Source organism: Calypte anna, chromosome 14, assembly GCF_003957555.1.
Source record: "Calypte anna isolate BGI_N300 chromosome 14, bCalAnn1_v1.p, whole genome shotgun sequence".
NCBI lineage: Eukaryota > Metazoa > Chordata > Aves > Apodiformes > Trochilidae > Calypte > Calypte anna.
This window is the reverse complement of record NC_044260.1, coordinates 2,987,522-3,000,526: the sequence shown is the minus strand read 5'-3', so window position 1 is coordinate 3,000,526 and position 13,005 is coordinate 2,987,522. Positions and strand designations below refer to the sequence as shown.

The 13,005-nt window shown below is 52.8% G+C and overlaps 2 protein-coding genes across 3 annotated transcripts in view; one reads left to right on the top strand and one right to left on the bottom strand.

The window, feature by feature from the left end:
- Positions 1–1,151, bottom strand: part of USP31 (ubiquitin specific peptidase 31) — a 23,482-nt gene extending 22,331 nt beyond the window's left edge. The window contains exon 1 of the mRNA XM_030459630.1: positions 549–1,151. Coding sequence (XP_030315490.1) covers positions 549–1,151 — 603 coding nt within the window. The remainder of the gene's footprint in view (positions 1–548) is intronic.
- SCNN1G (sodium channel epithelial 1 gamma subunit) lies at positions 692–13,005 on the top strand. 2 transcript variants are annotated; one of them, XM_030459632.1, is made up of 13 exons: positions 692–765; positions 1,846–2,176; positions 2,957–3,251; positions 3,691–3,884; positions 4,722–4,825; positions 5,279–5,442; positions 8,308–8,406; positions 9,596–9,713; positions 10,102–10,180; positions 10,264–10,321; positions 10,660–10,721; positions 10,923–10,998; positions 11,388–12,952. In XM_030459632.1, the coding sequence occupies exons 2-13, from the start codon at positions 1,860–1,862 to the stop codon at positions 11,775–11,777; spliced, it is 1,956 nt and encodes a 651-aa protein (XP_030315492.1). In that variant the 5' UTR covers positions 692–765; positions 1,846–1,859; the 3' UTR covers positions 11,778–12,952. The 2 variants fall into 2 exon arrangements, with proteins under 2 accessions (XP_030315492.1, XP_030315491.1); XM_030459631.1 differs by lacking the exon at positions 692–765 and adding an exon at positions 1,559–1,669 and having other exon boundaries at positions 11,388–13,005.

Here is a 13,005-nt window from a genome sequence, read left to right as displayed (position 1 = left end):
CAGGAAAAAGCAGCAGACCTGTTGGTTGGTGTTGGCACCCTCAGTAGTGACCATCGTGGCAGTGCCTCGACTGCAGGCACCTGCCCCGGGACAACCGGGGACCTCGGGGTGCCCAGCAGGGCCATGGGCACACGAGGCCGCGGACACCTGCGTGCAGCTGGGGCTCTGCTGCTGCTGCTGCAGGATGATGCCGGGAACCCGGAGCAGCTCTGCAGGGCCCCCGGCATGCACCCAGCCAGGCCGGAGAACTTCCGCAGTGCCGGGGTGCTTGGACCGGTGACAAGGCCCCATCGACGGCCGGAGCAGCCGGGCAGCCCGGGGAACCGGCGTCACACGGGGGACACCGGCTTGTGGAGCCAGCGCAGGCCTCTCCCCCCGGCCTCCGGAGCTCGGCACGGAGCGCGGCGGCCAGGCGAGGAGGGACGCTGGAGGGCCGGTTCCCCACTGTCCCCGGGCAGCCCGGTTCGGCCCTCCCGCCCGGCAGGGACGCGCTGGGCCGTGCCCCCCCCCCCCCGCCTGGGCTCCGCCAGGCCCGGCCGCCCACTCACCTTGAAGTCGCGGCTGTGCTGTGGGGTGTACTCCAGCGTCCAGAGCGCCCGCACCAGCTGAGCCAGCTGCTCCGTCACCTCCCCGGGCGCGGGCGGGGGTCCGTCGGCGGGGCCGGGGGCGGAGGGGGGCGGCTCTCCGCGGAACTGCTCCAGCGCCAGGAACTCGGCGAACAGCTCGGTGTTGCTGAGGCACTGCAGGATGGCGTTCATGAAGCAGGTGTTGCCGTGGTTGCGCAGCCCCGCCACGCCGGGCACGGCCTCGGGGCCGCCGGCGGGCCGCGGCGGGGGCTCGGGGCTGCGGGGCGGGCCCGGCGGGAAGCAGCTGCCCAGGCCGCCGGCCGCCTGCGGCGGGGGCAGGCGCGGGGCGTGCGGGCCGCGGGGCTCGGGCTCGCTGCTGTAGTGCGAGAGGGTGGAGAGGGTCTTCAGCACGCGGCTCATGAACCCACCGAGGGACCGCCCGGAGGGGGACGAGGCCGGGGAGGCGGCGGCGGCCGGGGCCGAGCCCGTGCCGCCGCCCGCTGCGCGCCCGCGGAAGAGCCGCTTGCTGAAGGAGCGCTTCTCCTTGGCGCTGCCAGCCGGCCCGGGGCCGCTCATCCGCGACATGACGGCGCGGCGCAGCGCGCATCCCCGCCCGGCCGCTCAGCCCGCCGGCCGCCGCATGCCGCCCCCCGCCCGCCGGGGCTCAGCCGCCTCACGGCGCCGCCATGCAGCGGGCGGGGCGGGGCAGGGCGCGCCCACACGTGACCGCGCCGCCGCCGCACAGCCGCCATCTTTGTTGCGGGCAGGGCGGGCGGGGGCTGCGGGATCCCCGCCCCGGCCCCGGGCCCTCCCCGGCCCCGCGGGGACAAGCGGGCTGGCAGCGCGACACCCGCGGGACACTGCCCGGGGGTACCCGCCTGGCCCCGGCGCTCCCGAGCTCCTGGCGACAGCCCCGACGGCCGCCGGAGGGCGGCGCTGCGCGGCCGCGGAGCGGGGCGGGCCCGAAGAGGTGGCGGAGCGGGGCGGGCCCGGGCGGGGCGGCCGCAGGGGTAGGTGCCGGGGCGGGAGCCACCCGAGCCATCGGCAGTAGCGCTGGGGCCGGGAGCAGAGCATGGCCCCGCCGGGCTCGGAGGGCGGCCGAGGTGAGACGGGGCAGGGGTCTCTCGGAGGGAGAAGGGTGTTTGAAACCCCCGGCCGGGCGGGGGATGCCGCAGTCGATAGCGGCGGGCGGGGCTGGGGCAGCAAGCGGGGCAGCACCGGGGGCCCGGGTCCCCCCCTCTGCCCCCACGGCTGAGGCGTCCGCTCCGTCTGTCCGCAGGTGCCGCCGGAGCCATGGCCCCCGGGAAGAAGATCACGGCCCGGATCAAGAGGACGCTGCCGGTGAAGGGCCCGCAGGCCCCGACGCTGAGCGAGCTGATGCGGTGGTACTGCCTCAACACCAACACCCACGGCTGCCGCCGCATCGTCGTGTCCCGCGGCCGCCTGCGCAGGTTCATCTGGATCCTGCTGACCCTCAGCGCCGTCGGGCTGATCCTCTGGCAGTGCGCGGAGCTCCTCATGAACTACTACAGCGCCTCGGTCTCCGTCACCGTCCAGTTCCAGAAGCTGCCCTTCCCCGCCGTCACCATCTGCAACATCAACCCCTACAAGTAAGGCGCGGCGTGCAGGGGGGGAGAGGGGTCCCCAGCCCCGGGGATCCCCGCGGGTTCATCGTCCCCTCACCAGCCCCGCACCAAGCCCCTTCCCAGGCTTCCCCAGCTGCTTTGCCGTGCTGCTCAGCAGCCTTTCTCAGCACTGGGTTTTCCCTATGCAGCACTCTCGGTGACATATCCACCTCTGATGCTCTTCAGACACACGTGTCAGACATACTTACCCTCCTCCGCTTGCTGCCTGCTGAGCTCGGGTTAATTTCACTTTCTGCACCATGGTTCTCTCAAAATTCCCTTTTTCCCAGGACCAAAGTTGTGGGGTTATTAACAATGCCAACTGAAGAATGGAAAGGGAACATCTGTCACTTGTCTCTTGCCTCTCTCTTTCCTTATAGGATGCTTTGACATCATCAATCCACAATACTTTTCCTCCAGCCAAATTACACTTCACGCTGTTGTCTGTTCCCCTGCCAGCTACCCACCCCAGTTCCTGCAGGCAATCCAACTCTGCTGTGTCTTCTGGCACAGATGCAGAATCTGTATTTCCATGTGCTTTGCCTCCTTGGGCTGACAACCCTCAGGGAGCTTGGGAATCTGTGAGTGGTTTCCCTGGGGTGCAGTCAGTCTGCTTTGCTCCTGCTGGCCCATGCTCTGAGATCTCTCCTCATAGTAATAAGAGAGATGGATGTGAGTCTGACAGAGAACTCTGTCCTGAGCAGGCAAGAGGCTGCAGTGAGGTGAGGTGGGATGTCACTTTCTGTTGCATTGTCTCCAATGCAGGTACAGTTCCATGAAAGACTATTTATCTGAATTGGACAAAGAGACCAAAAAAGCTTTGGAGACTTTCTATGGATTTTCCGAGGGCAAGTCCAAGGTACGCCGGTCAGTGGATGAGTGGAACAGCACAGGGAGTGACTTCTTCAAGCAGATCCCTCTGCTGAAGTTTGAAGACTTCTCTAGGACTGTGACTGACCTTCGCAGTGGCCAGAAGAGGAAAATAGAGGGCAGTGTCTTTCACAAGGACTCATCCATCGTGAACTCTGGAGATTCCAATGATATCATTGGATTTCAGTTGGTGAGTGCTACTTCTCCTTGGCTAGCAGGTTCCTTGTGGGGCAACGAAGAAGGGGTGGTGTGGGTTGGTATCCCTCCAGCCAGTTTTATTTCTTGCTTAGGTGGCTTTATAATGAATATGGCTCGCTCAGCTCTTTTTCCCACTCTGCCATGCCTCCATGGCTGCCCACAGATCCATCTCCAGATCTCTGGAAGAGAAGTGCCTTCTTGGAGTCTGCTTAAATAGACTTAGTGCCTTCTGTGAGCTGTCCTTTGGGCCTGAAACATTTGATTGCATTACTTAGCCCTGAATGAAATGTCTTTGCTGCCCCTATGTCCCATTGCTGCCACTCTAACTTCATACCTGGTTATTGCTGTGGAAGAGAAACAGAACCACACAGACCCTTTGGGATACATCGTTTCAGTCTTCTGAAACACTTTCTCCCCTTTGTAATTATCAGTGCGATGCAAACAACAGCAGTGAGTGTGCACTTTACACCTTCAGTTCTGGTGTTAATGCTATCCAAGAATGGTACAAGCTGCATTACATGAACATCATGGCACAAATTCCCTTGGAGACTAAAGAGAAATTGAGTTACTCTGCTGACGACCTTATACTGACTTGTTTCTTTGATGGCCTATCTTGTGACAAAAGGTGAGTGCACAGCAAATACCTCCCAGCTTCACAGCTTATTTCCAGGCACCTAAATCAAAGGAATTGAATGTTTGGTGTTGGTGTTTTGCTGCCCACATGTCAGATAACCTCATGTCTTTTGGCACAATCACCCTACCTGCTTAGGGTTGTGTCAGTGTGATTCTTGTGTCCTGGTAGCAGAAGACTCTTCCCCTCACCCTGGGGACAGCAGCAGTGTTCCTGTGCAGGATGGGGCTGCACGTGCAGATAGGTTGAGCAGTTTCTCACTGCTGCACTGTGAGTCCCCTTACTGAAGGCATTTTGCTTGTGCCTCTGATTGTGTGAATGCCTCACATCTCAGAATGAAGGTGTTTGCTTGAGCAGGAGGGGATGTTCCCAGAGAAGACATGAACATGCTTGAATCACAAGGGTGTGTCCTCAGCTCCCCTGCATGGCAATGGCTGTGACACCTCTTCTGAAAAATGAAGATTCATGTTCCTTTAGACACCTGGCTGTCAAGTGACAGAGGACTATCCCCACAACTTTACACAGTTCTGTAAATCTGCTTCCCTTGCCCCTTCTGCCCCCATTCCTGCATGAAAACTTTCTAAACTTTTACTCTCCAGATGCTATTAAACCTGATCAAATTTCCATGCAGATTCAGGATATTAAGAAAAATATCCTTTTTGCAAGCACGCTTTGCAAGCAAAATCAATTGCTTGCCAGAAAAAAAAAAAAAAAAAAAAGTCTTATCCAGCCTTGTTGTGTCCCTGCCAAAACAAGCCCAAGTCTGCTGATGCTTTCCCACAGACAGATGAAACCACAGAGGTCAACATAACAATATTGGGTTTCTTTCAGGCACTTCACCCGTTTCCATCACCCCCTCCATGGCAATTGCTACACCTTCAACAGCGGGGAGAACGGGACCGTCCTGAGCACCTCAACCGGAGGCAGCGAGTACGGTGAGGGGCAGGGCTGCAGAGGAGCCCTCAGATAAGAAGTGGTTCAGTGAACTGGATCCTGCTGGAGAGTGATTGATGTGTTGGCTCTAGATGTGCAAGCTGATTGGGGAAGTGCTTGTTTGAACTAGTGCAAACTATTGACAGAGAATACAAAGATAATATCATTGCATCACTTATGTTCTCCATCTGAAATCACAGCTTCCCAGTTATATAACTATGTCAGTTTCAGCCACGCTCCACTGGGACATTATTTGTTTGCTACACTTGGGGCTGTGGAGGGACGTCACTTGCTGCAAGTGTCTCAGTCTAGCACTGCAGAGGCTTTGCTTGGCTGTTGTTACAATTCTGCTTGAGACCAGATAACATTAAACAAACTGTGCTACCCTTTCTGACCAGCAAAAATGGGTCTGGCTTCTGGTGTAAATCTGCTCCTGCCTTGTCTCTGCTCCTCAGGATTGCAGGTTGTTCTGTATATAGACGAAGCAGACTACAACCCCTTCCTGGTGACATCAACAGGAGCCAAGATCATTGTCCATGACCAGAATGAATATCCCTTCATCGAAGACATCGGCACGGAAATTGAGACGGCAGCCGCCACCTCCATAGGGATGCACTTTGTGAGTGACAGCTCTCCTTTCCAGGTGCACAGCACCATTTCCTTTAAATAGCTGTAAATATGAACTAATACGATGCTTGAAGGTAGCCAGCAGCTGGAAGGCATCTCATACCTCACACGTGAGCAGCTCAAGTGCCTCTGATAGCACTTTTCTCAACAAAGTTTTCCGTTGCGCAGAGGCTGTTGTAAAATCAGGTCCTTATAAACAGCTACTGGGATTTTGTTTGTTCTCCTGTTTTTTCTGAACCCTTGGCTTTCCAGGGGATTTTTTTTGTTCTGTTTTCACAGCAAAATCCACAACTGCAGAAATGTGTTATCAAGTGTCCCCTTTTGCTTAAGCAATAAGCAGATAGGTTTGTATCCCACGCAGGTTCCAGGGGTAGAAGAGAACAAGCTCACGCTGTGGGTAACCCATGGTAGGGTCAGGTCTGAGAGATGACTGCAGCACAACCCACTTAGCTGTTCCATGGGTGTAAATCTTGTTTTTTCTGTGTTTCTTGCTATCCCAGCTATAAAGAAAACCTTCTGGGCAGCAAGTCTGTCTTTCCCAGCTTCTTGAAGCATCTGGTCGCTGCTGTCAGCAAGGGCAGGGAGGGCTGAATCTCCAAATTTCCCCAATTAGAGTAGTGCAGACAAGGCATTTGAGCCAGAGGGCTTCTTTCTGCAGTAGAGCAGTGAAAGCACTGCCATCAGGCAGGCCAGACTTTCCCCTTTCATCTGGATGGGCTGTTAAGGGAGCATTTTAATTCTGCCTTGTGTTCATTGATGGTTGGGTCAAAACATCAGCCATCAGGCTTATCTGTCCCCTGCCCTGGCTGGGTGTGCCAGATCTAGATAGTGCCTGCATTAGAAAAGACATTAAAAAACAGGGTTTTAAAATGTGCAAATAGTTAACTGTCTGGAAAACTGTGGCAGCAACAGCTTGGTCTAACCAGCGGGGATACACACTAACTGCAGAAAGTCAATAGAAGGTATCGGAACCCAGGCAGCATGCAGGAGGCAAAGTCTCACACCATTATTTCCTTTAAAGCTATTACACCATACAGGAGAAAATCACTGCAGCCTCAGTATTTAATGTAACATTTTCCTGGCACCGTAGATTTGGAGTGTTATATATAGTATAAAACTCAGGACTGAACGTATTTTGGTGGCAATGTTTAAAAGGTTTGGCACAAGGAAATGATCTGATTACCTCCTAACGTAAACGCTGAAACAGAAGCTGGACACAATGCCTGGACTCAGAACAAAAGCTGCTGATCACTGTACTGCCAGCAAAAGACTCCTTAGTGGCTGCTGAGAGGAAGTGGCAACTGTCTGGACAGGTCAGCACCCCCAGGGTGCTGGTGGTCCTTGTACTGACATCCAAATCCATTGAGGAGGACACATGTGCCATACTCGGCACTGCTTGCTGCACACCCAAGCGTGGCAATTCCTGCTTTCCAAATGGTTTTGGTGTCCAGGTTATGGCTCATGTATTTCTGCTGTGTACTGAAACCCCCCCCTCCAAAAATATTCCAAGATGTTTGGAATGCAAACAAGGTATTGCTTGGTAGGAGTTTCAGTGCTTTAGTTAAATATTTAGTTTGGAAATTATTTCACTACCTGAATGAACAAGTAAGCTTTTGTAGGAGTATAAGCCATGACAAAAAAAAATTTCGTGGAAAGGATCCACAAAGATACAGCAGCAGATTGAGGCAGGTGTCCTGGTATTAGATTGTCTGCAGAAGTTACAAGCATATTAAAAGCTGGTTTAATTCAGTTTTCAGAAGTCATCCGTCTCCGATATTGTAATCACATACTTGTGTTCCCTCCAAAGAGAGAGTCCAGCATCTCTCAAAGAGCTGACTTGCACTATAGATCCCTGCAGCGTTGTGCTGGTGCAGACAAAAATGGCAACACTATCAGGTCTGACCTGGTAATCTGGAGATCTGCAGGCAGTGCCTTAAGAGTCAGCAGGCGTTTATCAGGTTCCCACTAAAATGATCTTTTGTTGGATCAGCCCCTAATTTTAAACTCTGGAGAGAAGGATGGGTGGGTGGATTCTTAAACGAGTGAAGTTTCTTGTGGTTTCAGGCCACTTTCTTTGTTACAAAGTGGATAATTGCTGCACCATGAGAGCAAGAGTTGAGGACTGAGTGGGGCAGGGCAGTCTGCAGGAAGCAGGTGGTGGAGCCTGAGTCAGCTCTGGTGAACTGGAGGGCTCCCAGCAGAGCTTACAGGCAGAGCACTTGGCATTTCAGAGCCCTTTTCTCTGGACAGCAATTACAGAACAGGAAAAGGTGTTAGCACTCGTTGGAGAGGAAGGGTCAAAGCAGCACCTGGAAAAAGTCCCGAAGGAGATATAAACATTTAATCTAGAGTGATTTTAGAGAGGTGCTGTTGAGCACTACCATGGCGTGAAGTGCTGTTTTACTCACAAAACAGGAGCAGCCAGTGCAACAGCTGAGGGAGGTGTGGGTCCTCACAGAAACAAAACCAACCAACAACCCCCTTCCCTCAGAACACAAACACAGCCAGGATGCATAGCCTCCAGGACTTTGCAAAGAGAGAAGACATCCATATGAATTGCTCTGTCTTGAAAAATCCTTACTGTTACCACTGTGACATCTCTGCATTGCTGCAGAGGTTTTCAAAGACAGCAAATCCAACCAAAGCAGTGTTTTAGGAGAGGGATCCTACAAACAAACAAACAAAAAAAGTCAAACCCACCTTGTTTTGACAAGTGTTTGACAAATAATTCAAAATAAACATGCTGCTTGAACCTGCCCCATCACTTAGAGTTTTAGAATCCTGATGAATTGCCACTGCATCTTTTTGTTTCTCTGTGAACTCCAAAAAACAAGACTTGTTCTTTTCTGGTTCTCAGACTCGGTCTCGCAAGCTGAGCAAACCCTACAGTGACTGTACAGAGACTGGTGCTGACATACCAGTAGAAAACCTCTACAACAAGAGCTATTCACTCCAGGTAAATATATTTGATTTTATCAGTTGCTTGAAAACCACCCTCCTAAAAAGCTTTACAATATTCTGTAGTTTGGGATCTGAGATTGTGAACAGTCCTGGTGTAGGGTCTCTGCTTTTACTTACTGATGTAAAATACCACAGCACTTCTTAAAATCCAAGTTTTATTCCTAAGTGGCTGGTGTTTGAAGTTCCCTTAGGCACCCTGTTAGATAAAGAGAGAACATGAGCTCATTAGGCAACTTCCAAGCAATGCTAGACTGGAAAATATTGGCCAAGTAAATGTTGCAGCTTAGTAACCCTTGAAGCCAGAAATTGTGACCTTTAGGACTCCAAGAATAACAGATACCATCTAATCAGCATCCAGATAGCAGGATGTTTGTTTACAGAGTAAGTTTCCACTAATTTTGTATGGTTTCTGTAATTGGGTCCTCTTGGAGAGTGTCAGCTGTTCCGGCACACTCCTCTTGAAGACTCATAATTAGCTACTGCCTACTGCAAAGCCTGTGTCTAGGTTTGGTTTTTATTTTATGGGGTATTATACCTGAAACCTGCTGTGATGTATTGCCAGGAAGTTCACACAGACATTAGCTCAGGTTTTTAATAACAGAACTTCACTGAAAGTCAAGGCTCAGGAAGGCTGGGAGTGGGACCAAAAGGCTTGACGACTGGGATTTCAAAAAGGGAAGTTTAGTTCCTGCTTGTTCCAACTAGTTAAGTCTTTTAGCACAAAACACTGACTCTACTGCCCTATTAATCCTGACAGCTTCAGGTCTCCAAGCATGTACTGAGACAATTTGGTCAAAGCTGTGAACACTTTCACTAGTGAGTCACTTCCCACACCTAGTTGTTGATTCATGGACCACGTGCCACAGCAGGCTGAAAACCTCCTTGGCTGTGGAAAGAGCAATGGCAACACTGAAGTTGTCAGTGGCTTTAGGAGAAGTGGGGGAACTCACAGAATCCCCCCTCAGAGATGATTTTTTTTTTTTATTTCTTGCAGTAGAACCTAAACCCTCCACAGCACTTTCTGCCCATGTTTGTGTTCACTAGCAACAGAACCTGGAGGCCCAGGGCAGTGGGTTTCTGTCCTCTTGCTGCTGCCATACCCGGGGTGTTTTCAGTGCACACCAGCTGCAGCAGAGCAGCACCCTGTGCTTAGTAGACTCCAGCTCTTGTTTTGTCTCCCCCAGATCTGCCTGCACTCCTGCTTTCAGAAGGCCATGGTGGATTCCTGTGGCTGTGCCCAGTACGCCCAGCCCTTGCCTGCTGGGGCAGAGTACTGCAACTACAAGAAGAATCCCAACTGGAGTAAGTGTTCAGACACCTTCTGCATTACCCCAGCCATGCAGCTCGCTGGGGAGAGGCAAATCTGCCTCAGCCCACTTACCACAGAGCCAAAATCCACCCCTACTTTAGCTTGACTTGTCTCTGACAGTTGTCCTAATTGCTTGTCATTTGCATGCACCACAGAAGTGTGAGCAGAGGACTTGACAAGCTGAGGCAATTGCTCACAATTGTAGCAAGTGACAGCTTCTCATGGTGTTTTGCAATATTTCTAGAGTAAATCTTTTAATACCCACACCACGTAGGAGATGGTCACAAAGGACACCTGCACCCCAGTACAAGTAGCAAAAGATGGGTGCTGCTTTTTTTTCTCTCTGGCTTCTCATCCCCACATCCCTCTCCCTTTTTGCAGTGTATTGCTACTACAGACTGCACGAGAAGTTTGTGAAAGAGCAGCTGGGCTGCCAGCAAATCTGCAAAGATGCCTGCAGGTAAGTCCTGCCCACAGCCAGAGGTAAAACACTGTGTGTGGGGGAGATGGAGCTCACAACTGACTGACTGCCTCTCTCTCCAGCTTCAAGGAGTGGGCACTCACCACCAGCATTGCCCAGTGGCCCTCCACTGCATCTGAGGTGAGTTTCTGACTGCTCCAGCATGACAGCAGCACAGCACAACCACCTGCTGAATAAACCCAGGGGTCAGCTCAGGAGGAGGTGGCCCTGGGGTATCTGTTGGCACTTCAGTGCAGCTCCTCCCAGAGTCTGTAGTGTCCAGGTCACAGCTTCCCTCCAGGGGTTCACCATTAAACTAAAATTTAGCTTGTGGGCTGCAAAATTCCCCAGGGACAGCTGGCCCGTGACACACACTGAGTTCTGGCACCCACACTGGTCTGTGGAACACAAGCTCCCTTTCCAGGGGGTTTCTACACAAGCACACAGAGCTCTAACAGTATTTTCTGCCTTTTTCCCAGGACTGGATGCTTCGAGTTCTCTCCTGGGACAAAGGGCAGAAACTCAACAAGAAGCTGAACAAGTAAGTTTCCATGTCTGTGTTTCTTGCTTGCACCTCAAGCTCAGATATAATCTCAGCAACCCTAATGATGGCAATTGGGGAAAAAGCTCCCTTAGAGTGGCCCAGCCCTACTGGTCCAACTGGTTATTTGCATAGTTTTTCAGTTTGTTTCATGTTATTGTTTTACTAAACCCTCAGCCTGCCTTCTCTTTCTCCTCTCAGGACAGACCTTGCAAACCTCATGGTGTTCTACAAAGACCTGAACGAGAGATTCATTTCAGAGAATCCTGCCAACACTGTAAGTGAGCATGCTGGTTCCCAGCTCTTCCTCCCAGCCAGACTGGGGGTTTCCTCCTGGCCAGGGCACCAGACCTATCCAGGCAGGGCTGGGAAGCAACCCATAGATTCTGCACCCTGGGACACCTGGTCCTGCCCTTTGAAAAGTGAACCCAGATGAAAGGGCTGCAATCTGTCCAGTCCGCAGCCCTGCACTCAGGTCACCCGGGGGCTGCCAGCAGTGAGAGGACAGTGTGGGCAGCAGGGACAGGGCCACCGGATCTGGCAGCACTCACAGCAAATCCTGAGTGCCTCAGCTTGGCACAGCTCCCTGCAGGCTGCAGCGGTGCCACGGACACACATCCAGTGCCTGCAGGAGCAGATAACGCTCTGCTTTCTCTTTTTTTCCAGCTTGTCATTCTTCTTTCCAACTTCGGAGGCCAGCTGGGCCTGTGGATGAGCTGCTCCGTTGTCTGTGTCATCGAGATCGTCGAGGTCTTCTTCATCGATTCCCTTTCCATCGTGATGCGGCGCCAGTGGCAAAAGGCAAAGAAATGGTGGAGCAACCGCAAAGTGGAGCGGTCGGGGAAGGCACCGCGGGCTGGCGACCCGGAGAGGAGGGGCCACGACAACCCTGTCTGCATCGATGAGGATCTGCCCACCTTCAACACCGCCCTCCGCCTGCCGCTGCCCCAGGACAGCCCCCTGCCCAGGACTCCCCCCCCCAATTACAGCACTTTGCGCCTAGAGACTGCCTTCACCGAACAGCTGCCTGACACACTGGAGCCGGGGCAGCACTGACCCTTGCTCAGACACCCACCCAGGTGCCAAAATAAGAGGTGGGTGCTGGACCACAGCGTCCAGGGTGAAAGGCACATGTCCAAATGAGCACTGAGGGGCTGTGGGGTCAGACCCTAATTCAGGGAATTGAACTTGCAAAGCTTCTCCGAGCAAAGCTCAAACACAAAAGCCAAGGGCTCAGAGACACTGGGGACTTCAGGCAGCACCAACTCTCAAGTTAATCATCACAGGATGTGGCCCTGAGCTGGGATGTCTTGTCTGACAGAGGCATACATTAGCAACCAGCTGCACACACCCAATTGTATGTGGGCAGGAGTTACTCCACAGCAGAAGATTGGTGCCACATGGAGTATTAACACTAATTGCTCTCTGCTGTGTGGCTTGACTTGTGGGGAAAACCCAGGAATGCAGCATGACATTGGCAAGAAGGGACATGACAGAGGTTGGGAAGAGCACAGAAAGGATGAAAGGAAAGCTCTCAAGATGAACATTAATTCTAAAGGTGGCCTGAGGACCTCTTTATTCTAAGACTTGAAGTTAGGATAGCCAGACGTGCCTTGTAGAGCAAGATATTACACAGGGTGAGCAGGAGAACCTAAGTCCTCCCAAAAGAATAATCTGAAAAGGGCACAAAATCTAATTCAGATGGCAGTAATGAGCTGTGTACTCTGCAAGCTTGTTTCATCTCACGTGGCTCAAGCTGGCCATTAAAGGTAACCTCAGAGGAGCTCCTCAAGCTGTGCCTGGCCTTGGCCACATAAGACTTTCCAGAAGCTTCAGAAGGAGCTTACTGTTCTTCTCCTGCTCAGCCCTGGGCAAGGATGCCCTCCTGCAGCTGACCCCCCCCTCTTCCTGCCTCCCCCAGAGCTGGTGGTGACCAGGAGGGGAACCCACCATGCACCCAAATGCCTGGGGTCACAGAGACCCTCAGGGCACCCAGCCCAGGGACACCACCCTTCCTGTGCCCCAGCCCTGCACCCCACTCTTTCTGCTGTAGCTTTTTTCTTTCTGCTGAGGCCATGGCCTGCACCAGGCTGACTGCTGGGTAGAGCCCAAGTGAGTGAGTGAGAGTGTGTGCCAGAAAGCCTCTCTTCTCATTTCTCTGTATAAGCTTATTTTATATAGGACAGTGAGAATCCAGAAAGGTTCTTCAATGTGCAATAAAACGTATTTTAACTGGATTATTTAAATAGCTGATACACTGAAAAAAAAATAAAGATATATTTTT

Bases quoted from the DNA above. Each gene is read 5' to 3' on its own strand.
- SCNN1G (XM_030459631.1), top strand. From the start codon at position 1,639: ATGGCCCCGCCGGGCTCGGAGGGCGGCCGAG. The intron at 2,177-2,956 runs GTAAGGCGCGGC...TCTCCAATGCAG, and splicing joins TGCAACATCAACCCCTACAA to GTACAGTTCCATGAAAGACT. The intron at 3,252-3,690 runs GTGAGTGCTACT...TGTAATTATCAG, and splicing joins ATATCATTGGATTTCAGTTG to TGCGATGCAAACAACAGCAG.